Raw genomic sequence first — 27,593 nt, 5'->3', positions numbered from 1 at the left:
CTTAAAATTTGGAAAAAACTTTGGAATAATTCTGTGCTTCAGTTAAGCAACTTTTCAGGGTGCATTATTCACCCTGGATCTTTGTATAAGGGAAGATTAAACACATATATTACACGGGTGGCGAGCAAGTATGTGATTGTGTACTTTTCACAAAGAAGGCCTCCCCAACCCCCATCACCTCCCAAGTACAAAGAAAGTAACCAATAACAATTCTTATGGAGCAGCTTTACTCTCTGTGCAAATTTCTTCCTCTTGCTGGAACCATAATCGATTTATCCCAAAAGAGTATGGTGTGAAGATTAAACCTGAAAAAGATCAAGGTCAGTATGGGCTCGATAAAGGACAGAAATGGTATAGACCTAACTGATGCAGATGATATTAAGAAGAGTTGGCAAGAATATACAGAAGATCTGTACAAAGAAGATCTTCATGACCCAGATAATTACGATAGTGTGATCACTCACCTAGAGCCAGACATCCTGGAATGTGAAGTCAAGTGGGCCTTTGAAAAAATCACTACGAACAAAGCTGGTGGAGGTGATGGAATTCCAGTTGAGCTATTTCAAATCCTGAAAGATGATGCTGTGAAAGTGCTGCACTCAATATGCCAGCAAATTTGGAAAGCTCAGCAGTGGGCACAGGACCGAAAACCGTCAGTTTTCATTCCAATCCCACAGAAAGGCAATGCCAAAGAATGCTCACACTACTGCACAATTGCACTCATCTTACACGCTAGTAAAGTAATGCCCCAAATTCTCCAAGCCAGGCTTCAAGAGTATATGAACCGTGAACTTCCAGATGTCCAAGCTCGTTTTAGAAAAGGCAGAGGAACCAGAGATCAAATTGCCAACATCCGCTGGATCAAGGAAAAAGCAAGAGAGTTCCAGAAAAACATCTGTTTCTGCTTTATTGACTATGCCAAAGCCTTTGACTGTGTGGATCACAATAAACAGTGGAAAATTCTGAAAGGGATGGGAATACCAGAGCACCTGACCTGCCTCTTGAGAAACCTGTATGCAGGTCAGGAAGCAACAGTTAGAACTGGACATGGAACAACAGGCTGGTTCCAAATAGGAAAAGGAGTACGTCAAGGCTGTATATTGTCACCCTGCTTATTTAACTTTTATGCAGAGTACATCATGAGAAACACTGGACTGGAGGAAGCACAAGCTGGAATCAAGATTGCTGGGAGAAATATCAATAACCTCAGATATGCAGATGACATCAACCTTATGGCAGAAAGTGAAGAGGAACTAAAGAGCCTCTAGATGAAAGTGAAAGAGGAGAGTGAAAAAGTTGGCTTAAAGCTCAACATTCAAAAAACGAAGATCATGGCATGTGGTCCCATCACTTCATGGCAAATAGACGGGGAAACAGTGGAAACAGTGTCAGACTTTATTTTTCTGGGCTCCAAAATCACTACAGATGGTGACTGCAGCCATGAAATTAAAAGATGCTTACTCCATGGAAGGAAAGTTATGACCAACCTAGATAGCAGAGACATTCAAAAGCAGAGACATTACTTTGCCAACAAAGGTCTGTCTAGTCAAGGCTATGGTTTTTGCAGTGGTCCTGTACAGATGTGAGAGTTGGACTAGGAAGAAAGCTGAGCACTGAAGAATTGATGCTTTTGAACTGTGGTGTTGGAAAAGACTCTTGAGAGTCCCTTGGACTGCAAGGAGATCCAACCAGTCCATCCTAAATTAGGAGATCAGTCCTGGGGGTTCACTGGAAGGACTGATGCTAAAGCTGAAACTCCAATACGTTGGCTACTTCATGCGAAGAGTTGACTAATTGGAAAAGACCCTGATGCTGGGAGGGATTGGGGGCAGTAGGAGAAGGGGACGACAGAGGATGAGATGGCTGGATGGCATCTCCGACTCGATGGACATGAGTTTGAATGAACTCCGGGAATTGGTGATGTACAGGGAGGCCTGGTGTGCTGCGATTCATGGAGTCACAAAGAGTCAGACACGACTGAGTGACTGAACTGGAGCAACAGGGAGCAAATAATTGAGAATATGATGAAGGGCTTACTACATGCCACACCTTGTGGGGAACATGTAACCTGCATTAGCCCATCTAGCCCCCAAAACAATTCTGCGACAGGAACACAGCTGGGCAGTGATAGAAGACCCACAGGAGACACATAGGAGACCACCCAGCTGTGTTTAGTTGCTCCAATGTGTCTGACTCTTTGCAATCCTGTGGACTGTAGCCCACGAGGCACCTCTGTCCATGGAGATGCTCCAGGCAAGAATACTGGAGTGAGTTGCCATGTTCTCCTCCAGGGGATCTTCCCAACCCAGTGATCAAATCCAGGTCTCCTGCACTGCAGGCGGATTCTTTACCATCTGAGCCACCAGAGAAGCCCATGAAAACTGGAGTGGGTAGCCGATCCCTTTCTCCAGGGGATCTTTCCCACCCAGGAATCGAACCAGGGTCTCGTGCCTTGCAGGCAGATTCTGGCCACGCAGCCAGTAAGTGGTGGATTCTCAGATGTGGACCAGGCTGTTTGAGTCCAAAGCGCATACATGAGAGTGCCAAATCGAAGTGCTGATTTTCTACAATCCTGCTTCTGCCCATATTCCCAGTTGTTGCATTGGTGATTGCTCAACCCTAACACAAGTTATCTTTTGAGTTTTCCTTCATCCTCACTCCACCATCCAAACCATTAGCAATGATTTCAGTTCCACACCCTAAGTAGATCTAGACTCTACCCTCTTATCCCCATTACCCCATGTCTTCATCTTTTGCCCAGATTACAAGAGCCTCCTGTTTTTCTCTCCCGGCTGTCGTCGTTCTTATGATGGATGTTTTCCGTTTTTCTTTTTTCTGCCTTGAGGAAGAAGGCAGAAACTGCCCTCTTTCTAAGCTCTTTCTAGTTTTAAGATCTCTTCATCCTTTTTCAAAAATACTTAGGAAGTACCTACTGTGTGCAAGCACTGAAACAAAGAATGTCTTGGATGATCTAAGTACAGGGAGGTGGGTGCTTTACGTGACAAAAAGAGACCAAGTATTACAGCAGAATACTTCACTAAATGGACTTAAGTTCATAAAGTGCCACAGATTCATTAAAGATTAATTTCATCTCCTAATTGGCTACCCTTTATGGTGGCTTTTGAAGACTGCAATCACTTTATACTTAGCTTATTAAAAAGGTCCAACCAAGGTCCGCCTAGTCAAAGCTATGGTTTTGCAGTAGTCATGTGCAGATGTGAGTTGGACCATAAAAAGACTCAACACAAAATAATTGATGCTTTTGAATGTGGTGCAAGAGAAGATTCGTAAGAGTCTCTTGGACCGCAGTGAGATCAAACCAGTCAATCCTAAAGAAAATCAACCCTCAATATTCATTGGAAAGACTGATGCTGAAGCTACAATACTTTGGCCACCTGATGCAAAGAGCTGACTCGCTGGAAAAGACCCTGATGCTGGGAAAGACTGAAAGCAAAAGCAGAAGGGGACAACAGAGGATGAGGTGATTGGATGGATTACTCACGGATTAATCAGTGATCTGATTAAATGGACATGAGTTTGAACAAACTCCAGGAGACATGAAGAACAGGGAGGCTTGGCATGCTGCAGTCCATGTGGTCACAGAGTCAGACACAACTTAGTGACTAAACAACAACAAATCCCTTATATGTGGAACCCAAAAATGGAGCAAATGAACCTATGTTTGAAGTAGAAACAGACTCACAGACATACAGAACAGACTTATGATTTCCAAGGGGGAACAGGGGTTGGGGAGGGGGGGACTAAGAGTTTGGGGTGAGTCGATGCAAACTGTTACATATAGAATTGAGAAACCACAACAGTGCACAGGGAACTCCATTTACTCTTCTGGAATAAACCATAATGGAAAAGAAAATAAAAAACAATGTATACATGTATATAAGTAAGTCATTTTGCTATACAGCAGAAATGAACACAACATTGTAAATTAACTGTAGTTCAATAAAAAACTACTAAAAAATCTCCATGATACTGCACAACATTGTGAATGTATTTAATGCCACCTCAACACGGAAAAATGGCTAACTCTGTGAATTTTTAGTGATGTGTGTGTTTCAACAATAGAATAACACAAAAGACAGAGCTTGGTCCCTTTTGTACTGTGTCCACACATTAGAGACACTCAATAAATATTTGTTGAATAAAGTAGAAAAAATGGGTCCAGTGACAGGATTTGTGTACCTTTTCTACCTCTGTCACTCTTAATAAAGGCAGTGAGAAGATAAACTAAATATAATTTAGAAGACACATGCGTTGATGGTACTATTTATAACATCAGTCAGGTTCCTATCTATCCATGTTAATTCAGGAAATCAAGGAAGACATCCATCTGTCCCAAACTAAAATCATAACAAAAAAGCCTAATCTACTGTTTCAATAAGAAGCAAGTGGGTGGATTGAAATCTAATTGATGGGTGAAATATAAGAAGGGTCTTCAACTAGTCCACCAAGGCAAATTAAGGCTGTCATGGCTGACCAGCTTAAAGTGATTTCTTCCACCAGCAAGATCAGATTTATGAATTCTAGTTCATATCCACAGGCAGAGAGTGCATAATGTCATACCAAAAAATGTGCTAGAAAACTCAGTAATAAATTCCAGTATGTTTTTATGAATAGTTTTAGAATTTACTCACAACTTTGCTAGACTGAGAAAGATGGTAAATCCAGTGAACTATCATTTCCTGATGCCTACTACGGGAAGCCTTTGATGGTAGGCTTTAAGTATTCACAAACACACAAATCATGGTTAAGACAGGCCTGTGTACAGGCTTACATGTACCGGACTAGCTGATATTACTTTATGTATGCTAGGCAGATAATCCGTTTTCTGACCTTTTTAAACTCACCTTCTTTTTGACCACCAGGCTTTTCTTCAGACTGACCATTATTCTGGTTTGGAGATCCTATAAAAACAAAGAAATATCCTGTGAAGAACGGCCATCAATATTGAACTAGGGGTACAGGCAATATGTTTCTTTTGGCCTCTGAGGGGTGACAGGGTAGATTATTCCACAGGAAATTCTACTTTTGCACTGCTTCTATGAAACATGCCTTGAAACTGTTCATAAATCTAGATCTGCATCACTGGATTTTTTAAGACGGAAAACATGTAGCTAATGTAACACTTACCAGGTATTTACTATGCGCCAGCCACTGATAAAATAGTTTGGACATGAGGCCTTGTGGTTATGAGGAATTTCTACTGACAACTCTGCTCTTCTGAGGAGAGTGGACCACCCTTACTATTAACGAGTGCCCAGGTCTGGTACACCAGCATGCCTAACTTCATACAATGGAGAGAAGATGAAGTGGCTTAGGGTTTTCACGTAAACTTGGAAGCCTTCTTGATATAACTCTTTGGATTTTTAACTAGTAACTTAAAATATGGAAAAATTTGGAGGAATGCAAGCTTCAGTTAAGCAACTTTTTAGGGTGCATTATTCACCCTGGATCTTTATATAATGGAAAATTAAACACATATTATTACATGGGAGGCAAGCAAGTATGGTATTGTGTACTTTCCCAAAGAAGGCCGCCCCCACACCAAAAACCTCCCAAGTACAAGGAAAGTACACAGAAACAATTCTGAAGAAGCTATGTTTACTTGGTCTGCCAATCTTCCTCTTGCTGGAACCATAATCCATTTATACCAAAAGACTATGCTGTGAAGATTAAACCTGAAAAAGATCAAGGTCAGTAGACTATGTATTTAGATGTATTTAGCAGCAGGTAGCAAATAACTGACAATATTATGAAGGGCTTACTACATGCCAGGCCTTGTGGGGACCATATAACCTGCATTAGCCCAACTAACCCCCAAAACAATTCTGCGACAGGAACACAGCTAGGCAGTGACAGAACACCACAGGAAGACCCACAGGAGACCCATAGGAGACCATCCGGCTGTGTTTAGTTGCTCCGTTGTGTCTGACTCTTTGCAATCCCGTGGAATGTAGCCCACCAAGCACCTCTGTCCATGGAAATTCTCCAGGCAAGAATACTGGAATGACTTGCCATGTTGTTCTCCAGGGGATCTTCCCAACCTAGCGATCGAATCCAGGTCTCCTGCACTGCAGGCGGATTCTTTACCATCTGAGCCACCATGGAAGCTCATGAAAACTGGAGTGGGTAGCTGATCCCTTTCTCCAGGGGATCTTTCCCACCCAGGAATCGAACCAGGGTCTCGTGCCTTGCAGGCAGATTCTGGCCACCCAGCCAGTAAGTGGTGGAGTCTCAGATGTGGACCAGGCTGTTTGATTCCAAAGCGCATACATGAGAGTGCCAAATCGAAGTGCTGATTTTCTACAATCCTGCTTCTGCCCACATGTTCCCAGTTCTTGCACTGCTGGTTGCTCAACCCGAACACCAGGAAGTTATCTTTTCATTCTTCCTTCTTCCTCACTCCACCATCCAATCCATTAGCAATGATTTCAGTTCCACACCCCAAGTAGATCTAGACTCTACCCACTTATCCCCACTACCCCATGTCTTCATCTTCTGCCCAGATTACAAGAGCCTCCTGTTTTTCTCTCCGTGCTGCTGTCACTCTTATGATGGATGTTTTCCATTTTTCTTTTCTCTGGATTGAGGAAGAAGGCAGAAACTGCCCTCCTTCTAGCTGTTTCTAGTTTTAAGACCTCTTCACCTTTTTCAAAAAATACTTAGGAAGTACCTACTATGTGCAAGCACTGAAACAAAGAATGTCTTAGATATCAAAGTACAGGGAAGTGGGTGCTTCACGTGACAAAAAAAGACCAAGTATTACAGCAGAATACTTCACTAAATGGAATTAAGTTCATAAAGTGGCACAGATTCATTAGATTAATTTGATCTCCTAATTGGCTACCCACTATGGTGGCTTTTGAAGTCTGGCAACCACTTTATACATAGCTTACTAAAAAGCAGAGATATTATTTTGCCTTCAAAAGTCCGTCTAGTCAAATCTATGGTTTTTACAGTAGTCAGGTACAGATGTGAGTCAGAACATACAGAAGGCTGAACACAAAGAATTGATGCTTTTGAATGTGGTGCCGGAGAAGATTCTTAAGAGTCCCTTGGACAGCAAGGAGATCAAACCAGTCAATCCTAAAGAACACCAACCTCAATATTCATTAGAAAGACTGATGCTGAAGCTATAATACTTTGGCCACCTGATGCAAAGAGCTGACTCATTGGAAAAGACCCTGATGCTGGGAAAGATTGAAGGCAGAAACAGAAGGGGGCAACAGAGGATGAAGTGACTGGATGGATTAATCACTAATTAATCAGTGATCTATTAAATGGACAAGAGTTTGAGCAAACTCTGGGAGACATGAAGGACAGGGAAGCTTGGCATGCTGCAGTCCATGGGGTCACAGACACAGACACGACTTAGTGACTAAACATCAACAAATCACTTACGTGTGGAATATAAAACATGGTACAAATGAACCTATCTATGAAGTAGAAACAGACTCACAGACATACAGAACAGACATAGGGTTTCCAAGGGGGAGCCTGGGTCTGGGAGGGAGGGACTAGGAGTCTGGGGTTAGTAGATGCAAACTGTTACATATAGAACTGAAAACCACAATGGTGCTCAGGGAACTCCATTTACTATTCTGGAATAAACCACAATGGAAAAGAAAATAAAAAGAATGTATACATGTATATAACTAAGTCATTTTGCTGTACAGCAGAAATGAACACAACACTGCAAATTAACTGCACTTCAATAAAAAATTACTAAAAAATGTCCATGACACTGCACAACGTTGTGAATGTATTTAATGCCACCTCTATGCTGATAAATGCCTACATTGTGAATTTTACGTTATGTGTATGTTTCAACAATAAAATAGCACAAAAAGCAAAGAAAAACTCCAAGAAGTCAGAGCTTGGTCCCTTTTGTACTGTGTCCACACATTAGAGACACTCAATAAATATTTGTTGAATAAAGTAGAAAAAATGGGTCCAGTGACAGGATTTGTGTACCTTTTTAAAGTTTCTACCTCTGTCACTCTTAATAAAGGCAGTGAGAAGATAAACTAAATATAATTTAGAAGACACATGCGTTAATGGTACTATTATTTATAACATCAGTCAGGTTCCTATCTATCCATGTTAATTCAGGAAATCAAGGAAGAAATCCATCTCTCCTAAACTAAAATCATAACAAAAAAGCCTAATCTACTGTTTCAATAAGAAGCAAGTGGGTGGATTGAAATCTAATTGATGGGTGAAATATAAGAAGGGTCTTCAACTAGTCCACCAAGGCAAATTAAGGCTGTCATGGCTGACCAGCTTAAAGTGATTTCTTCCACCAGCAAGATCAGCAGATTTATGAATTCTAGTTCATATCCATAGGCAGAGCGCACAATGTCATACCAAAAAATGTGCTAGAAAACTCAGTAATAAATTCCAGTATGTTTTTATGAATAGTTTTAGAATTTACTCAAAACTTTGCTAGACTGAGAAAGATGGTAAATCCACTGAACTATCATTTCCTGATGCCTACTAAGGGAAGCCGATGGTAGGCTTTGCTGCTGCTAAGTCATTTCAGTCGTGTCCAACTCTATGTGACCCCACAGATGGCAGCCCACCAGGCTCCCCCGTCCCTGGGATTCTCCAGGCAAGAACACTGGAGTGGGTTGCCATTTCCTTCTCCAATGCATGACAGTGAAAAGTGAAAGTGAAGTCGCTCAGTCATGTCCGACTCTTAGAGGCCCCATGAACTGCAGCCCGATGGTAGGCTTTAAGTATTAACAAATGCACAAATCATGGTTAACACAGATCAGTGCACAGGCTTACATGTACTGGACATGTACTGATATTACTTTATGTATGCTAGGCAGATAATCTGTTTTCTGAAATTTTTAAACTCACCTCCTTGGTTATCATTGGAGTTTCCTGCAGACTGAAGATTCTGCTGTTTTGGAGGTCCTATAAATACAAAGAAATATCCTGTGAAGAACGGCCATCAATATTGGACTAACGATACTGGCATTATGCTTCTTTTTTTTGTTTGTTTCTTTCGCCTCTTGGGGGCGAGAGGGTAGATTATTCCATAGGCAATTCTACTTTTGCACTGCTTCTATGAAACATGCCTTGAAACTTCATAAATCTAGATCTGCATCGCTCGATTTTTTCAGACTGAAGACATATAGCTAATGTAACCCTTATCAGGTACTTACTATGTGCCAGCCACTGATAAAATAGTTTGGACATGAGGCCTTGTGATTATGAGGAATTTCTACTACTGACAACTCTGCTCTTCTGAGGAGAGTGGACCACCCTTATGATTAACGAGTGCCCCAGGTCTGGTACACCAGCACGCCTAACTTCATACAATGGAGGGAAGATGAAGTGGCTTAGGGTTTTCACGTAAAGTTGGAAGCTATCTTGATATAATTCTTTGGATTTTTAACTAGTAACTTAAAATTTGGAAAAAACTTTGGAAGAATTCTATGCTTCAGTTAAGCAACTTTTCAGGGTTCATTATTCACCCTGGATCTTTGCATAAGGGAAGATTAAATATATATATTACATGGGAGGCGAGCAAGTATGTTATTGTGTACTTTTCCCAAAGACCTCCCCCACCACAAAAGCCTCCCAAGTACAAAGAAAGCAAGCAATAAGATTTCTGATGGTACTATTCTTACTCTGTGTGCAAATTTCTTTCTCTTGCTGGAACCATAACGCATTTATCGCAAAAGATTATGGTGTGAACATTAAACCTGAAACAGATCAAGGTCAGCAGACTATGTATTTAGATGTATTTAGGAGAAGGCAATGGCACCCCACTCCAGTACTCTTGCCTGGAAAACCCCATGGACGGAGGAGCCTGGTAGGCTGCAGTCCATGGGGTCGCTAAGAGTCGGACACGACTGAGCGACTTCACTTTCACTTTTCACTTTCATGCATTGGAGAAGGAAATGGCAACCCACTCCAGTGTTCTTGCCTGGAGAATCCCAGGGACGGTGGAGCCTGATGTGCTGCCATCTATGGGGTCGCACAGAGTTGGACACGACTGAAGCGACTTAGCAGCAGCAGCAGCAGCAAATAATTGACAATATTATGAAGGGCTTACTACATGCCAGGCCTTGTGGGGAGCATGTAACCTACATTAGCCCAACTAACCCCCAAAACAATTCTGCGACAGGAACACAGCTAGGCAGTGACAGAAGACCCACAGGAGACACACAGGAGGCCACCCAGCTGTGTTTAGTTGCTCCGCTGTGTCTGACTCTTTGCAATCCTGTGGACTGTAGCCCACCAGGCACCTCTGTCCATGGAGATGCTCCAGGCAAGAATACTGGAGTGAGTTGCCATGTCCTCCTCCAGGGGATCTTCCCAACCCAGTGATCAAATCCAGGTCTCCTGCACTGCAGGCGGATTCTTTACCATCTCAGCCACCATGGAAGCCCGTGAATACTGGAATGGGTAGCCAATCCCTTTCTCCAGGGGATCTTTCCCACCCAGGAATCGAACCAGGGTCTTCTGCCTTTCAGGCAGATTCTGGCCACCCATCAGTAAGTGGCGGATTCTTAGATGTGGACCAGGCTGTTTGATTCCAAAGCGCACACATGAGAGTGGCAATCGAAGTGCTGATTTTCTACAATAAACCTGCTTCTGCCCGCACGTTCCCAGTTCTTGCACTGCTGGTTGCTCAACCCGAACACCAGGAAGTTATCTTTTCATTCTTCCTTCTTCCTCACTCCACCATCCAATCCATTAGCATGATTTCAGTTCCACACCCCAAGTAGTTCTAGACTCTACCCTCTTATTGCCATTACCCCATGTCTTCATCTTTTGCCCAGATTACAAGAGCCTCATGTTTTTCTCTCCCTGCTGTTGTCACTCTTATGATGCATGTTTTCCTTTTTTCTTTTTTCTGCGTTGAGGAAGAAGGCAGAAATTGCCCTCTTTCTAGTTTTAAGATCTCTTCACCCTTTTTCAAAAATACTTATGACATACCTACTGTGTGCAAGCACTGAAATAAAGAGTGTCTTGGACAATCTAAGTACAAGGAAGCGAGTGCTTTATCTGACAAAAAAAGCCAAGTATTACAGCAGAATACTTCACTAAATGGACTTGAGTTCATAAAGTGACAGAGATTCATTAAAGATTAATTTCATCTCCTAATTGGCTACCCATTATGGTGGCTGGTGGCTTTTGCAGTCTGCAATCAGTTTATACTTAGCTTTTTAAAAAGGTCCAACGAAGGTCCGCCTAGTCAAAGCTATGGTTTTGCAGTAGTCATGTGCAGATGTGAGTTGGACCATAAAGAAGGCTCAACACAAAATAATTGATGCTTTTGAATGTGGTGCAAGAGAAGATTCGTAAGAGTCTCTTGGACTGCAATGAGATCAAACCAGTCAATCCTAAAGAAAATCAACCCTCAATATTCATTGGAAAGACTGATGCTGAAGCTACAATACTTTGGCCACCTGATGCAAAGAGCTGACTCACTGGAAAAGACCCTGATGCTGGGAAAGATTGAAGGCAAAAGCAGAAGGGGACAACAGAGGATGAGGTGATTGGATGGATTACTCACGGATTAATCAGTGATCTGATTAAATGGACATGAGTTTAAACAAACTCCAGGAGACATGAAGAACAGGGAGGCTTGGCATGCTGCAGTCCATGTGGTCACAGAGTCAAACACAATTTAGTGACTAAACAACAACAAATCCCTTATATGTGGAATCAAAAAATGGAGCAAATGAACCTATGTTTGAAGTAGAAACAGACTCACAGACATACAGAACAGACTTAGGGTTTCCAAGGGGGAGCAGGGGTCGGGGAGGAGGGGACTAAGAGTTTGCGATTACTCGATGCAAACTGTTACATACAGAACTCAGAAAACACAACAGTGCACAGGGAAGTCCATTTACTCTTCTGAAATAAACCATAATGGAAAAGAAAATAAAAAACAATGTATACATGTATATAAGTAAGTCATTTTGCTATACAGCAGAAATGAACACAACATTGTAAATTAACTGCACTTCAATAAAAAATTACTAAAAAATCTCCACGACACTGCACAACGTTGTGAATGTATTTAATGCTACCTCTACACTGAAAAACGGCTAACTTTGTGAATTTTTAGTTATGTGATTGTTTCAACAATAGAATAACACAAAAAACAAAGAAAAACTCCAAGGAGTCATAGCTTGGTCCCTTTTGTACTGTGTCCACACATTAAAGACACTCAATAAATATTTACGAATAAAAGTAGAAAATATGGGTCCAGTGATAGGATTTGTGTACCTTTTTAAAGTTTCTACCTCTGTCACTCTTAATAAAGGCAGTGAGAAGATAAACTAAATATCACTTAGAAGAAACATGCGTTGATGGTACCATTATTTGTAACATCAGTCTGGTTCCTATCTTTACATGTTAATTGAGAAAATCAACAAAGAAATCCATCTGTCCCAAACTAAAAGCACAAGAAAAAAGCCTCATCTATTGTTTCAATAAGGAAGCAACAGCGTGGATGGAAATTTATCTGATGGGTGAAATATAAGCAGGGTCTCCTTAGAGTCCACCAAGGCAACTTAAGGTTGCCATAGCTGACCAGCTTAAAGTGATTTCTTCCACCAGCAAGATCAGCAGATTTATGAATTCTAGTTCATACCCATAGGCAAAGGACATAATGTCATACCAAAAAAATGCGCTAGAAAACTCAGTAATACCAGTATGTTTTTATTAATAGTTTTAGAATTTACTCACAACTTTGCTAGACTGAGAAAGATGATGAATCCAGTGAACTATCATTTCCTGATGCCTACTAAGGGAAGCCTTTGATGGTAGGCTTTAAGTATTCACAAACGCACAAATCATGGTTAAGACAGGCCTGTGTACAGTTTACATGTGCTGGACTAGCTGATATTACTTTATATATGCTAGGCAGATAATCTGTTTTCTGACCTTATAAAACTCACCTCCTTGGTTGTTACCATTGGAGTTTCTTTCAGACTGAGGATTATTCTGGCTTGAAGATCCTATAAAAACAAAGAAATATCCTGTGAAGAACGGCCATCAACATTGAACTAAGGGTACTGGCAATATGTTTCTTTTGGCCCCAAGGGGTGGCAGGGTAGATTACTCCACAGGAAGTTCTACTTTTGCACTGCTTCTATGAAACATGCCTTGAAACTGTTCATAAATCTAGATCTGCATCACTGGATTTTTTAAGACAGAAAACATGTAGCTAATGTAACACTTACTAGGTACTTACTATGTGCCAACCACTGATAAAATAGATTGGATATGAGGCCATGCGGTTATGAGGAATTTCTACTACTGACAACTCTGCTCTTCTGAGGAGAATAGACCACCTTTAATATTAACGAGTGCCCAGGTCTTATGCACCAGCACACCTAACTTCATACAATGGAGAGAAGGTGAAATGGCTTAGGGTTTTCATGTAAACTTGGAAGCCTTCTTGATATAATTTTTTGAATTTTTAACTAGTAACTTAAAATTTGGAAAAAGTATGGAAGAATTCTATGCTCCAGATAAGCAGCTTTTCAGGGTACAATATTCACCCTGGATCTTTATATAATGGAAGATTAAATACATATATTACATGGGAGGCGAGCAAGTATGTTATTTTGTACTTTCCCAAACTATGCCCTGGAGAAGGCAATGGCACCCCACTCCAGTACTCTTGCCTGGAAAACCCCATGGACAGAGGAGCCTGGTAGGCTGCAGTCCATGGGGTCGCTAAGAGTCAGACACAACTGAGCGACTTCACTTTCACTTTTCACTTTCATGCATTGGAGAAGGAAATGCAACCCGCTCCAGTGTTCTTGCCTGGAGAATCCCAGGGACGGGGGAACCTGGTGGGCTGCCGCCTATGGGGTTGCACAGAGTCAGACACGACTGAAGCGACTTAGCAGCAGCAGCACCAAAGTATGCCTCCGCCAACCCAAAAAACTCCCAAGTACAAAGAAAGTAAGCAATAACAATTCTGATAAAGCTATCTTTACTCTTTTTGCCATTTTCTTCCTCTTGCTGGAACCATAATCCATTTATACCAAAAGACTATGCTGTGAAGATTAAACCTGAAAAAGATCAAGGTCAGTAGACTATGTATTTAGCAGCAGGTAGCAAGTAACTGACAATATTACGAAGGTCTTACTACATGCCACGCCTTGTGGGGAGCATGTAACCTGCATTAGCCCATCTAACCCCCAAACAATTCTGCGACAGGAACACAGCTAGGCAGTGACAGAAGACCCATAGGAGACCACCAAGCTGTGTTTAGTTGCTCCACTGTGTCTGACTCTGTGATCCCGTTAACTGTAGCCCACCAGGCACCTCTGTCCATGGAGATGCTCCAGGCAAGAATACTGGAGTGAGCTGCCATGTCCTCCTCCAGGGGATCTTCCCAACCCAGGGATGGACTCCAGGTCTCCTGCACTACAGGTGGATTCTTTACCATTTCAGCCACCATGGAAGCCCATGAATACTGGAGTGGGTAGCCGATCCCGTTCTCCAGGGGATCTTTCCCACCCAGGAATCAAACCAGGGTCTCCTGCCTTGCAGGCAGATTCTGGCCACCCAGCCAGTAAGTGGTGGATTCTCAGATGTGGACCAGGCTGTTGATTCCAAAGTGCACACATGAGAGTGCCAAATTGAAGTGCTGATTTTCTACAATAAACCTGCTTCTGCCCACATGTTCCCAGTTGTTGCATTGCTGGTTGCTCAACCCTAACACCAGGAAGTTATCTTTTCATTCTTCCATCTTCCTCACTCTACCATCCAATCCATTAGCAATGATTTCAGTTCCCCACCCCAAGTAGATCTAGACTCTACCCACTTATCCCCACTACCCCATGTCTTCATCTTTTGCCCAGATTACAAGAGCCTCCTGTTTTTCTCTCCCTGCTGTCGTCCCTCTTATGACAGATGCTTTCCTTTTCTCTTTTTTTTGGCTTGAGGAAGAAGGCAGAAACTGCCTTCTTTCTAAGCTCTTCTAGTTTTAAGATCTCTTCACCTTTTTCAAAAAATACTTATGAAGTATCCACTGTGTTCAAGCACTAAAATAAAGACTGTCTTGGACTTTCTAAGTACAAGGAGTCAAGTGCTTTACATGACAAATAAAGACCAAGTATTACAGCAGAATACTTCACTAAATGGAATTAAGTTAAGTTCATAAAGTGCCACAGATTCCTTAAAGATTAATTTCATCACCTAACTGGCTACCAATTATGGTGGCTTTTGAAGTCTGGCAATCACTTTATAGATAGCATATTAAAAAGCAGAGACATTACTTTGCAAAAAATAGTCTGTCTAGTCAAAGCTATGGTTTTTGCAGTAGTCATGTATGCGTGTCAGAGGTGGACTATAAAGAAAGCTGAATGCCAAAGAATTGATGGTGTTTAACTGTGGTGTTGCGAGAAGACTCTTGAAAGTCCCTTGGACTACAAGGAGATCAAAGCAGTCAATCCTAAAGTAAACAACCCTCAATGTTCATTGGAAAGACTGATGTTGAAGCTACAATACTTTGGCCACCTGATGCAAAGAGCTGACTCATTGGAAAAGACCCTGATGCTGGGAAAGATTGAAGGCAAAAGCAGAAGGAGGCAACAGAGGATGAAGTGACTGGATGGGTTAATCACTGATTAATCAGTAATCTGATTAAATGGACATGAGTTTGAGCAAACCCTGGGAGAGATGAAGGACAGGGAAGCTTGGCATGCTTCAGTCCATGGGGTCACAGAGTCAGACACAACTTAGTAACTCAACAACAACAAATCACTTATATGTGGAATCTAAAATATGACAAAAATGAACCTATCTATGAAGTAGAAACAGACTCACAGACATACAGAACAGACATAGGGTTTCCCAGGGGGAGCCTGGGCCTGGGAGGGAGGGACTAGGAGTCTGGGGTTAGTAGATGCAAACTGTTACATACAGAACTGAGAAACAACAACGGTGCTCAGGGAACTCCATTCACTATTCTGCAATAAACCACAAGGAAAAGAAAATGAAAAGAATGTATACATGCATATAACTAAGTCATTTTGCTGTACAGCAGAAATGAACACAACATTGCAAATTAACTGTACTTCAATAAAAATTTAATAAAAAATCCCCATGACACTGCACAACATTGTGAATGTATTTAATGCCACCTGTACACTTAAAAAGAAAGTGTATTATCAAAGAAAGGCAATGCCAAAGAATGCTTAAAGTACTTGCACCATTGCACTCATCTCACATGCTAGTAAAGTAATGCTCAAAATTCTCCAAGCCAGGCTTCAGCAGTACGTGAAATGTGAACTTCCAGATGTTCAAGCTCGTTTTAGAAAAGGCAGAGGAACCACAGATCAAATTGCCAACATCCGCTGGATCATTGAAAATGCAAGAGTTCCAGAAAAACATCTATTTCTTCTTTATTGACTATGCCAAAGCCTTTGACTGTGTGGATCACAATACACTGTGGAAAATTCTGAAAGAGATGGGAAAACCAGAGCACCTGACCTGCCTCTTGAGAAACCTACATGCAGGTCAGGAAGCAACAGTTAGAACTGGACATGGAACAACAGACTGGTTCCAAACAGGAAAAGGAGTACGTCAAGGCTGTATATTGTCACCCTGCTTATTTAACTTCTATGCAGAGTACATCATGAGAAACGCTGGGCTGGAAGAAGCACAAGCTGGAATCAAGATTGCTGGGAGAAATATCAATAACCTCAGATATGCAGATGACACCACCCTTATGGCAGAAAGTGAAGAGGAACTCAAAAGCCTCTTGATGAAAGTGAAGAGGAGAGTGAAAAAGTTGGTTTAAAACTCAAAATTCAGAAAACTAAGATGGTGGTATCTGGTCCCATCACTTCATGGGAAATAGATGGGGAAACAGTGGAAACAGAGACAGACTTATTTTTTTGCGCTCCAAAATCACTGCAGACGATGACTGCAGCCATGAAATTAAAAGATGCTTACTCTTTGGAAAGAAAGTTATGACCAACCTAGATAGCATATTCAAAAGCAGAGATATTACTTTGCCAACAAAGGTCCATCTAGTCAAGGCTATGGTTTTTCCAGTGGTCATGTATGGATGTGAGAGTTGGACTATGAAGAAAGCTGAGCACCAAAGAACTGATGCTTTTGAACTGTGGTGTTGGAGAAGACTCTTGAGAGTCCCTTGGACTGCAAAGAGATCCAACCAGTCCATCTTGAAGGAGATCAGTCCTGGGTGTTCATTTGAAGGACTGATGCTGAGGCTGAAACTCCAGTACTTTGGCCACCTAATGCGAAGAGTTGACTCATTGGAAAAGACCCTGATGCTGGGAGAGACTGGGCGCAGGAGGAGAAGGGGACGACAGAGGATGAGATGGCTGGACGGCAATACCGACTCGATGCACATGAGTTTGGGTGGATTCCAAGAGTTGGTGATGGACAGGGAGGCCTGGCGTGCTGTGGTCCATGGGGTTGCAAAGAGTTGGACACAACTGAGTGACTGAACTGAACTGAACACTTAAAAAATGGCTAACTCTGTGAATTTTAAGTTATGTGTATGTTTCAACAATAAAATGTCACAAAAAACAAACAAAAACTCCCAGAAGTCAGAGCTTGGTCCCTTTTGTACTGTGCCCACACATTAGAGACACTCAATAAATATTTGTTGAAAAAATGGGTCCAGTGATAGGATTTTTGTACCTTTTTAAGTTTCTACCCCCGTCACTCTTAATAAAGGCAGTGAGAAAATAAACTAAATATTACTTAGAAGAAACATGCGTTTATGGTACTATAAAACATCAGTCTTGTTCCTATCCTTCCATGTTAATTGAGAAAATCAAGGAAGAAATCCATCTGTCCCAAACTAAAGGCACAAGAAAAGAGCCTCATCTAGTGTTTCAATAGGGAAGCAAGGGGGTGGATTGAAGGCAAATTAAGGCTGCCATGGCTGACCAGCTTAAAGTGATTTCTTCCACCAGCAAGATCAGCAGATTTATGAATTCTAGTCATATTCATAGGCAGAGCCCAAAAAATCATACCTAAAAATGTGCTTCTACATTCAGTAATATATTTCTGTATGTTTTTATTAAGAGTTTTAGAATTTACTCACAACTTTGCTAGACTTAGAAAGGTGGTGAATCCAGTGAACTATCATTTCCTGATGCCCACTAAGGGAAGCCTTTGATGGTAGGCTCTGAGTATTCACAAACGCACAAATCATGGTTAAGACAGGTCAGTGTACCAGCTTACATGTACTTGATTAGCTGTTACTATTTTATGTATGCTAGGCAGATAATCCGTTTTTTGACCTTTTTAAACTCACCTCCTTGGTTATCCTTGGAGTTTTCTGGAGATTTAGAATCATTGTCTGCAGTTCCTATAAAAACAAAGAAATATTCTGTGAAGAAAGGACATCAATATTTAACTAAGGATACTGGCAATGTTTTTCTTTCAGCCTATGTGGGTTGGGAGGGTAGATTATTCCACAGGACGTTCTACTTCTGCACTGTTTCTATGAAACAGGCCTTGAAATTGTTCATAAATCTAGATCTCTATTACTGGATTATTTAAGACAGAAAACATATAGCTAATGTACACACTTACCAGGTACTTACTATGTGCCAGCCACTGAAAAATAGTTTGGACATGAGGCCATGTGGTTATGAGGTATTTCTAATACTGACAACTCTGCTCTTCTGAGGAGAGTGGACCACCCTTACTATTAACGAGTGCCCAGGTCTTGTACACCAGCACACCTAACATAAAACAACGGAGAGAAGATGAAGTCGCTTAGGGTTTTCATGTAAAGTTGGAAGCCTTCTCAAGATAATTCTTTGAATTTTTAACTGCTGCTGCTAATTTGCTTCAGTTGTGTCCAACTCTGTGCGACCCCAAAGACGGCAGCCCACCAGGCTCCCCTGTCCCTGGGATTCTCCAGGGAAGAACACTGGAGTGGGCTGCCATTTCCTTCTCCATTGCAGGAAAGTGAAAAGTGAAAACGAAGTCGCTCAGTCAGGTCTGACTCTTCGTGACACCCTGGACTGCAGCCTACCAGGCTCCTCTGTCCATGGGATTTTCCAGGCAAGAGTACTGGAGTGGGGTGCCATTGCCTTCTCTGGAATTTTTAACTAGTACCTTAAAATTTGGAAAAAGTTTGGAAGAATTCTACGCTTCAGTTAAGCAACTTTTCAGGGTGCATTATTTACCCTGGATCTTTACATAATGGAAGATTAAAAACACATATTACATGGGAGGCGAGCAAGTGTATTATTGTGTACTTTTCACAAAGAAGGCCTCCCCTCAAAAAAAACCTTTGAAGTAAAAAGAAAGTAAGCAATAACAATTCTGATGGAGCTATCGTTACTATGTGAGAAAATTTCTTCCTCTTGCTGGAACCATAGTACATTATTCCCAAAAATCTATGGTGTGAAGATTAAACCTGGAAAAGATCAAGGTCAGTAGACCATATATTTAGATGTATTTAGCAGCAGGTACCAAATAACTGGCAATATTATGAAAGGCTTAAAAGTGCCAGGACCTGTGGGGAGCATGTAACCTGCATTAGCCCATCTAACCCCCAAACAATTCTGCGACAGGAACACAGCTAGGCAGTGACAGAAGACCCATAGGAAGACCCACAGGAGACCCATAGAAGACCACCCAGCTGTGTTTATTTGCTCCGCTGTGTCTGACTTTGCGATCCCGTGGACTGTAGCCCACCAGGCACCTCTGTCCATGGAGATGCTCCAGCCAAGAATACTGGAGTGAGCTGCCATGTCCTCCTCCAGGGGATCTTCCCAACCCAGGGATTGAATCCAGGTCTCCTGCACTGCGGGTGGATTCTTTACCATCTCAGCCACCATGGAAGCCCATGAATACTGGAGTGGGTAGCCGATCCTGTTTTCCAGGGGGATCTTTCCCACTCAGGAATCTAACCAGGGTTTCCTGCCTTGCAGGCGAATCTGGCCACCCAGCCAGTAAGCGGTGGAGTCTCAGATGTGGACCAGGCTGTTTGATTCCAAAGCGTGTACATGAGAGTGCCAAATCAAAGTGCTGATTTACGATAAACCTGCTTCTGCCCTCATGTTCCCAGTTGTTGCATTGGTGATTGCTCAACCCTAACACAAGGAAGTTATCTTTTCATTCTTCCTTCTTCCTCACTCCACCATCCAATCCATTAGCAATGATTTCAGTTCCACACCCCAAGTAGATCTAGACTCCACCCACTTATCCCCATTACCCATGTCTTCATCTTTTGCCCAGATTACAAGAGCCTCATGTTTTCCTCTCCCTGCTGTTGTCACTCTTATGATGGATACTTTCCTTTTTTCCTTTTTCTGGCTTGAGGAAGAAGGCAGAAACTGCCTTCTTTCTAAGCACTTTCTAGTTTTAAGACCTCTTCACCTTTTTCAAAAAATACTTAGGAAGTACCTACTGTGTGCAAGCACTGAAATAAAGACTGTCTTGGACAATCTAAGTACAAGGAGGCGGATACTTTACATGACAGAAAAAGACCAAGTATTACAGGAGAATACTTCACTAAATGGAATTAAGTTCATAAAGTGGCACAGATTCATTAAAGATTAATTTCGTCTCCTAATTGGCTACCCATTATGGTGGCTTTTGAAGTCTGGCAATCACCATATAGATAGCATATTAAAGAGCAGAGACATTACTTTGCAAACAAAGGTCCATCTAGTCACAGCTATAAAATAAAAATATCTTCAAAAAAAATTGCATAATATTGTGAATGTATTTAATGCCACCTGTACACTTAAAAATGGCTAACGTTGTGAATTTTATGTTACATGCATGTTTCAACAATAAAATAACACAAAAAGCAAAGAAAAACTCCAAGAAGTCAGAGCTTGGTCCCTTTTGTACTGTGTCCACACATTAAAGACACTTAATAAATATTTGTTGAATAAAAGTAGAAAAAATGGGTTCAGTGATAGGATTTGTATACCTTTTTTAAGTTTCTACCTCTGTCACTCTTAATAAAGGCAGTGAGAAGATAAACTAAATATCACTTAGAAGAAACATGCGTTGATGGTACTATTATTATAACATTAGTCTGGTTCCTATGCTTCCATGTTAATACAGAAAATCAAGGAAGAAATCCATCTGTCCTAAACTAAAAGCAGAAGAAAAAAAGCCTCATCTATTGTTTTAATAAGGAAGCAATGGTGTGGATTGAAATCTAACTGATGGGTGAAATATAAGCAGGGTCTCCTTAGAGTCCACCAAGGCAAATTAAGGCTGTCATGGCTGACCAGCTTAAAGTGATTTCTTCCACCAGCAAGACCAGCAGATTTATGAATTCTAGTTCGTATTCATAGGCAGAGTGCAAAATGTCATACCTAAAAATGTGCTTGAAAACTCAGTAATAAATTCCAGCATTTTTTTTATTAATAGTTCTAAAATTTACTGAAAACTTTGCTAAACTGAGAAAGATGGTGAATCCAGTGAACTATCATTTCCTGATGCCTACTAAGGGAAGCCTTTGATGGTAGGCTTTAAGTATTCACAAACGCACAAATCATGGTTAAGACAGGTCAGTGTACCAGTTTACATGCACTGGACTAGCTGATATTACTTTATGTACGCTAGGCAGATAATCCGTCTTCTGACCTTGTTAAACTCACCTTGTTGGTTATCATTGGAATTTTCTACAGACATAAGATTCTTCTGACTTACAGATCCTATAAAAACAAAGAAATATCCTGTGAATAACGGCCATCAATATTTAATAAGGGTACTGGCAATATGTTTCTTTCAGCCCCTGAGGGGTGGCAGGGTAGATTATTCTGCAGGAAGTTCTACTTTTGCACGGCTTCTATGAAATGTGCCTTATACTGTTCATAAATCTAGATCTATATTACTAGATTTTTTAAGACAGAAAACATATAGCTAATGTACACATTTACCTAGTACTTACTATGTGCCAGCCACTGATAAAATAGTTTGGACAGGAGGCCATGTGGTTATGAGGAATTTCTACTACAGACAACTTTGCTCTTCTGAGGAGAGTGGATCACCCTTACTACTAATGAGTGCCCAAGGTCTTGTGCACCAGCATGCCTAACTTCATACAATGGAGAGAAGATGAAGTGGGTTAGGGTTTTCACATAAAATTGGAAGCATTGTTGATATAATTCTTTGAATTTTTAACTAGTAACTTAAAATTTGGAAAAAGTTTGGAAGAATTCTATGCTCCGCAACTTTTCAGGGTGCATTATTCACCTTGGATCTTTGTATAAGGGAAGATTAAATACATATATTACATGGGAGGCGAGCAAGTATGTTATTGTGTACTTCCAAAGAAGGCCCTCCCCACAGCAAAAACCTCCCAAGTACAAAGAAAGTAAGCAATAACAATTCTGATGGAGCTATCTTTACTCTGTGTGCAAATTTCTTAGTTTTGCTGGAACCATAATGCATTTATCCCAAGACTATGGTGTGAAGATTAAACCTGAAAAAGATCAAGGTCAGTAGGCTATGTATTTAGATGTATTTAGCAGCAGGTAGCAAATAACTGACAATACTATGAAGGGCTTACTACATGCCAGGCCTTGTGGGGAGCATGTAACCTGCATTAGCCCATCTAACCCCCAAAACAATTCTGCGACAGGAACACAGCTAGGCAGTGACAGAAGACCCATAGGAAGACCCACAGGGGACCACCCAGCTGTGTTTAGTTGCTCCATTGTGTTTGACTCTTTGTGATCCCATGGACTGTAGCCCACCAGGCACCTCTGTCCTCGGAGATTCTCCAGGTAAGAATACTGGAGTGAGTTGCCAAGTCCTCTTCTAGGGGATCTTCCCAACCCAGGGATTGAATCCAGGTCTCCTGTACCGCAGGTGGATTCTTTACCACCTGAGCCACCAGAGAAGCCCATGAAAACTGGAGTCGGTAGCCGATCCCTTTCTCCAGGGGATCTTTCCCACTCAGGAATCAAACCAGGGTTTCCTGCCTTCAGGCAGATTCTGGCCACCCAGCCAGTAAGCGGTGGAGCCTCAGATGTGGATCAGGCTGTTTGATTCCAAAGTGCGTACATGAGAGTGCCAACTGGAAGTGTTGATTTTCTACGATAAACCTGCTTCTGCCCTCTGGAAGTTGGCAGTTGTTCCCAGTTGTTGCATTGCTGGTTGCTCAACTCTAACACCAGGAAGTTATCTTTTGAGTCTTCCTTCTTCCTCACTCCACCATCCAATCCATTAGCAATGATTTCAGTTCCACACCCCAAGTAGATCTAGACTCCACCCACTTATCCCCATTACCCCATGTCTTCATCTTTTGCCCAGATTACAAGAGCCTCCTGTTTTTCTCTCCCTGCTGTTGTCACTCTTATGACCGGTGCTTTACTTTTTTCTCTTTTTTTGACTTGAGGAAGAAGGCAGAAACTATCTTCTAAGCTCTTCACCTTTTTTCAAAAAATACTTATTAAGTACCCACTGTGTGCAAGCTGAAATAAAGAATGTCTTGGACAATCTAGGTACAAGGAGGTAGATGCTTTACTTGACAAAAAAAGACTCAAGTATTATATAGCACAATACTACTCTAAATGGAATTAAGTTCATAAAGTGGCCCAGAATCATTAAAGATTAATTTCATCTCCTAATTGGCTACCCATTATGGTGGTTTTTGAAGTGTGGCAATCACTTTAGACAGTATATTAAAAAGGAGAGACATCACTTTGCCAACATAGGTCCATCTGGTCAAAGCTATGGTTTTTCCAGTAGTCCTTTATGGATGTGAGAGTTGGACTATAAAGAAAGCTGAGCACCAAAGAATTGGTGCTTTTGAACTTCAGTGTTGGAGAAGACCCTTGAGAGTCCCTTGGACTGCAAGGAGATCCAACCAGTCCATCCTAAAGGAAATCAGTCCTGAATATTCATTGGAAGGACTGATGCTGAAGTTTAAACTCCAATACTCTGGCCAACTGATGTGAAGAACTGACTCATCTGAAAAGACCTTGACACTGGGAAAGATTGAAAGTGGGAAGAGAAGGGGACGACAGAGGATGAGATGGTTGGATGGCATCATTGACTCGGTGGACATGAGTTTGAGTAGGCTCCGAGAGTTGGTGATGGACAGGGAGGCCTGGCGTGCTGCAGTCCATGTGGTCACAAACAGTCGGACACGATTGAGTGACTGAACTGAACTGAACTGAATCACTTTAGAAAGTTCCTCTTATTTGGATTCCCCCTACAGGCTAAGAACACTTTAGGGCTTGCCTAAGGTTTGACAGATGTAATCTAGTGTTAGAAATGGCCATCTCTTAGCAACCTCTTTGAACTCTTGAAGGCAGCATTTCTGAAGCTACCTCAACCCTTAGACTTTTCAGTTCATGGTCATTGAAGTCCTTCCTTTCCCCTATGCTTGTTTAAGGTGGGTTTCTGTCACTTGCTACTGCTAACAGTCCTGACTAACAGCTTTCCCCTCCCTTATATCTTTCATTGTACTACCACGTTCTATCCTGTTTGCTGGCTTGCTAACTTATTCATACTATCCCTCCTCCTTCAGCGAAAATATTTATGAAATTATGCAGCAGACTGAAGAAAATCTTAAAAGTAGAATTTCAGTAATCTTTTTATTTTTTCCCACAATATTCTGGGCAATGACAGTATTGCTTGAAGAGTCAACATCACACAATGTAGCTTAGTGGAAAATGGTTGAAAGATTGATTCTGGCCTCTGAAATCAAACATCTATTAGTTGTTTCACTTTGCACAAGTTAGGTAACTTCTAAGCCTCAATTTCCTCATTTATAAAATGGGTATAATACTGGAAGGATCCAATGGGATGAGGTATGGACCTCAATTAGCACAGAAGCTCACAGAGTGAGATGAAAGTGTCTAGTAAAAATTAGTTACAGAACTCTAGTATGACAAAAATCACTGTATTTCATAATGACACTTTAAATGGATTACAGATTACCTATAAACACTAGAACAACATTTAGTTCTTTTGAGATTTCCTTTATAGAACCTTCCTTTAGTTTCAAGGTGACATTATAGTCTGGAGAAATGGATTCCCACTCACATTGGTTATACCAGTTCATGAAATCAAGGCTCTCACATAGTAGAGCATCCCAAATTTTTCAAACAGCGTTAACATCTAGTGAGATATCAGGTAATAAACAGAACTGTCAAAAAGTGAGTATTAAATTAGGACAAAAAAAATCTGTTATGAGGGGAAAAGAAAAGCAAGGACACTTTTTCTCTACTCAGTAATTCAGAGAAGCAATAAAAACGTATACTTTCACAAAGTAACATAAAAAATGGAGACCTACTGACATAAATATTGGTATAAAATTAGCACCAAGTTATACTCTTTAGACTGTTCACTTTTACAAACACCTCGTAATATTGAAAATACGATGGACATGCTTTTACTGATCTTCTTTCCTTAAATGATCTCAAAATGTGGTCTACAAAGCTAGTCTGTCACATGTGCAATTCAGCAAAGCAAACAAAAAAATTCAGCAAAACAAACGAAAATCGTTGTCTGATTCACCCAGATTATTCTAGCAAAAGTAGGCGTTGTGTCTGAATTACCTGGTTTTGCAAACTGCTGGATAAAACTAATGTAAAGCTAAATATACAGTGGATAGAATTTAAAAGCCATGAAAAGCTTGGGTCTTTAACTCACTGTGGTTTACTGATCATTAACCAGTTATCTGACTTCTATTAGAGTTGACAAAGAGAAAACAGAATTTACACAGGAAATCCCAGCTTTCGCCGCTTTATCGAAAAAGTCCCCAAAAGGCCAAGGGCCTAAAGGGACACCTCCCTTCCCCCAGGAGCGAAAGGTCAAAATCATTCTGTCATGACTCTACTGGCGGTGTCCTGAACTCCTAACATCCGCGCAGCTGTTCAAGGCGGCAGAGCTGATGCGCCTCGACCGCTGTTTACGGTACACGAGGGACCGGGAGCGGCCATCCACAAGGGCGCGAGCATCACCTGCGCCCGGGAGGGCTGGCCGCATGCCCCCGAAGCTCCCAACCTGCCACATGAGCCCCAAAGTGCAAACTTGAGGCGTCTGGGGTCCTTAAGACTATATGCATAATTGGTTTGATTTTACACGAGGCAATGAGACGCCAGAAAACGCTGAAAGGTTCACAACTAACTGGTAGACACGTCTGCTCAGGAGTCGGTAGACATATTTTCCAGTCCCCCTAACCGTTTACAAAAGGAAGCCTGAGAGGAACTCTAACCTCCCCGAGAAACGTTAACTTCGGGGAAAGGCTGTAACAACCGCGCTGCAGGCCGGTCGTCGGTAGCGCAACAGGTGACTCGCCGCCCTCGGGCCGCGACCGCGGCGAGCCCCGGAGCTGAGGAGAGGGCCAGACGCCCAGTCAGCCGGCGGCCCCGCGGGGCGCGAGGCCGCCCGGCCGCCCCCCGCCGCCCTCAGGCCCGCGCACGGCCGCCGCGCGCTCGTCCCCACACTCGCACAACTTTCCGCGCGGCCACAGCCAGCCGGGAGGCTCGCGGGCCGTGGGCGACCCCGCGGCCACTCACCCTCGGAGTCCGCGCTGTCCGTGAAAACCTTCAGCAGCGCCACCCCCAGCACGACCCCCAGGGCCAGCAACGTCAGGAAACCTCGGGCGCCGAGTCCCATTGTTCCGAGGCGGGACGCCGAGGCCTCGCGGGTCCTCACCGAGCGGCTGCGGCACGGCTGAGAGCCTGCTCCCCTTCCCCTCCCCCTTCCCCTTCCGCCGCGCACGCCGCCCCTCCCGCCGCCTCCCCCCAAACACCAAATCGGGCGCGGGAACCTGGCCCGGAGGGGGCGTCGCGTGCCGGCCCAGGAGGTGGGGCTGGGCGGGGCCGAGGCGTCGGGGCGGGGCGGGGGGGCGGGACCGAGACGTGGGGGCGGGGCGGGGCTGAGGTGGAGGGGCGGGCCGAGGCGGCGGGGCTGAGGCGGAGGGGCGGGGCCGAGGCGGAGGGCTGAGGCGGGGGGACTGGGCCGAGGCGGCGGGGCAGAGGCGGAGGGGCGGGGCCGAGGCTGCGGGGCCGAGGCGGAGGGGCGGGGCCGAGGCGGAGGGGCGGGGCCGAGGCGGAGGGGCGGGGCCGAGGCTGCGGGGCTGAGGCGGAGGGACGGGGCCGAGGCGGAGGGGCGGGGACAGGGCGGGGCTTGCGATTGGGAGCGCGGGGCTCTCCTCGCCACCTCCCCTTCCCGCGCTTGTCTTCGAGCCCCAGAACGCTTCATCAAGTTCCTTTTTTTTTTTTCCCCCGGAAATGGCAGTTTCGGTTTTTTTTGGAAAAAAGCGAGCACCTGCTGCCTCTCCGGATAGCGAGCGCGCCGGGCTTTGCTGGGCTCGGAAGGAAGTCTTTGAAGAGTAGTTTTCTGGTGGGGTGCAGGGGATGCTTGCGGCTTCGAGTGACAGGGAGAAGCCTTGGGCGAGGGAGGCGTAAAGGGAGGTCCAGGAAAGAAGCTGGAGTAGATGGGATCCCCTTTGAGGGGTCCTGTGCCGTCAGAGGGTTTTTTTTGTTGTTGTTTTTCTGAGATGGGGCGGGGGGTGGAAAAGACAAATTCGTTTAAGTTTATGATTCGTTGGTGGCTCAGACGGTAAAGCGTCTGCCCGCAATGCGGGAGACCCGGGTTCGATC

General features: G+C 43.0%; 1 protein-coding gene across 1 annotated transcript in view; it reads right to left on the bottom strand.

Annotated features, from left to right (window-relative positions):
- TMEM123 (transmembrane protein 123) overlaps positions 1 to 27,192 on the bottom strand; it is an 81,016-nt gene extending 53,824 nt beyond the window's left edge. The window contains exons 1-6 of the mRNA XM_070767609.1: positions 26,505 to 27,192; positions 21,627 to 21,683; positions 18,305 to 18,358; positions 12,948 to 13,007; positions 8,884 to 8,940; positions 4,866 to 4,922 (exon numbers count right to left, since the gene is read on the bottom strand). Coding sequence (XP_070623710.1) covers positions 4,866 to 4,922; positions 8,884 to 8,940; positions 12,948 to 13,007; positions 18,305 to 18,358; positions 21,627 to 21,683; positions 26,505 to 27,192 — 973 coding nt within the window. The remainder of the gene's footprint in view (positions 1 to 4,865; positions 4,923 to 8,883; positions 8,941 to 12,947; positions 13,008 to 18,304; positions 18,359 to 21,626; positions 21,684 to 26,504) is intronic.
- Positions 27,193 to 27,593: the final 401 nt, after the last annotated feature.

The sequence above is a fragment of the Bos indicus genome, chromosome 15 (genome assembly GCF_029378745.1).
Source record: "Bos indicus isolate NIAB-ARS_2022 breed Sahiwal x Tharparkar chromosome 15, NIAB-ARS_B.indTharparkar_mat_pri_1.0, whole genome shotgun sequence".
Taxonomy (NCBI): domain Eukaryota; kingdom Metazoa; phylum Chordata; class Mammalia; order Artiodactyla; family Bovidae; genus Bos; species Bos indicus.
Note: the sequence above shows the minus strand (reverse complement) of the source record. Positions and strands in the feature narration are given on the sequence as shown.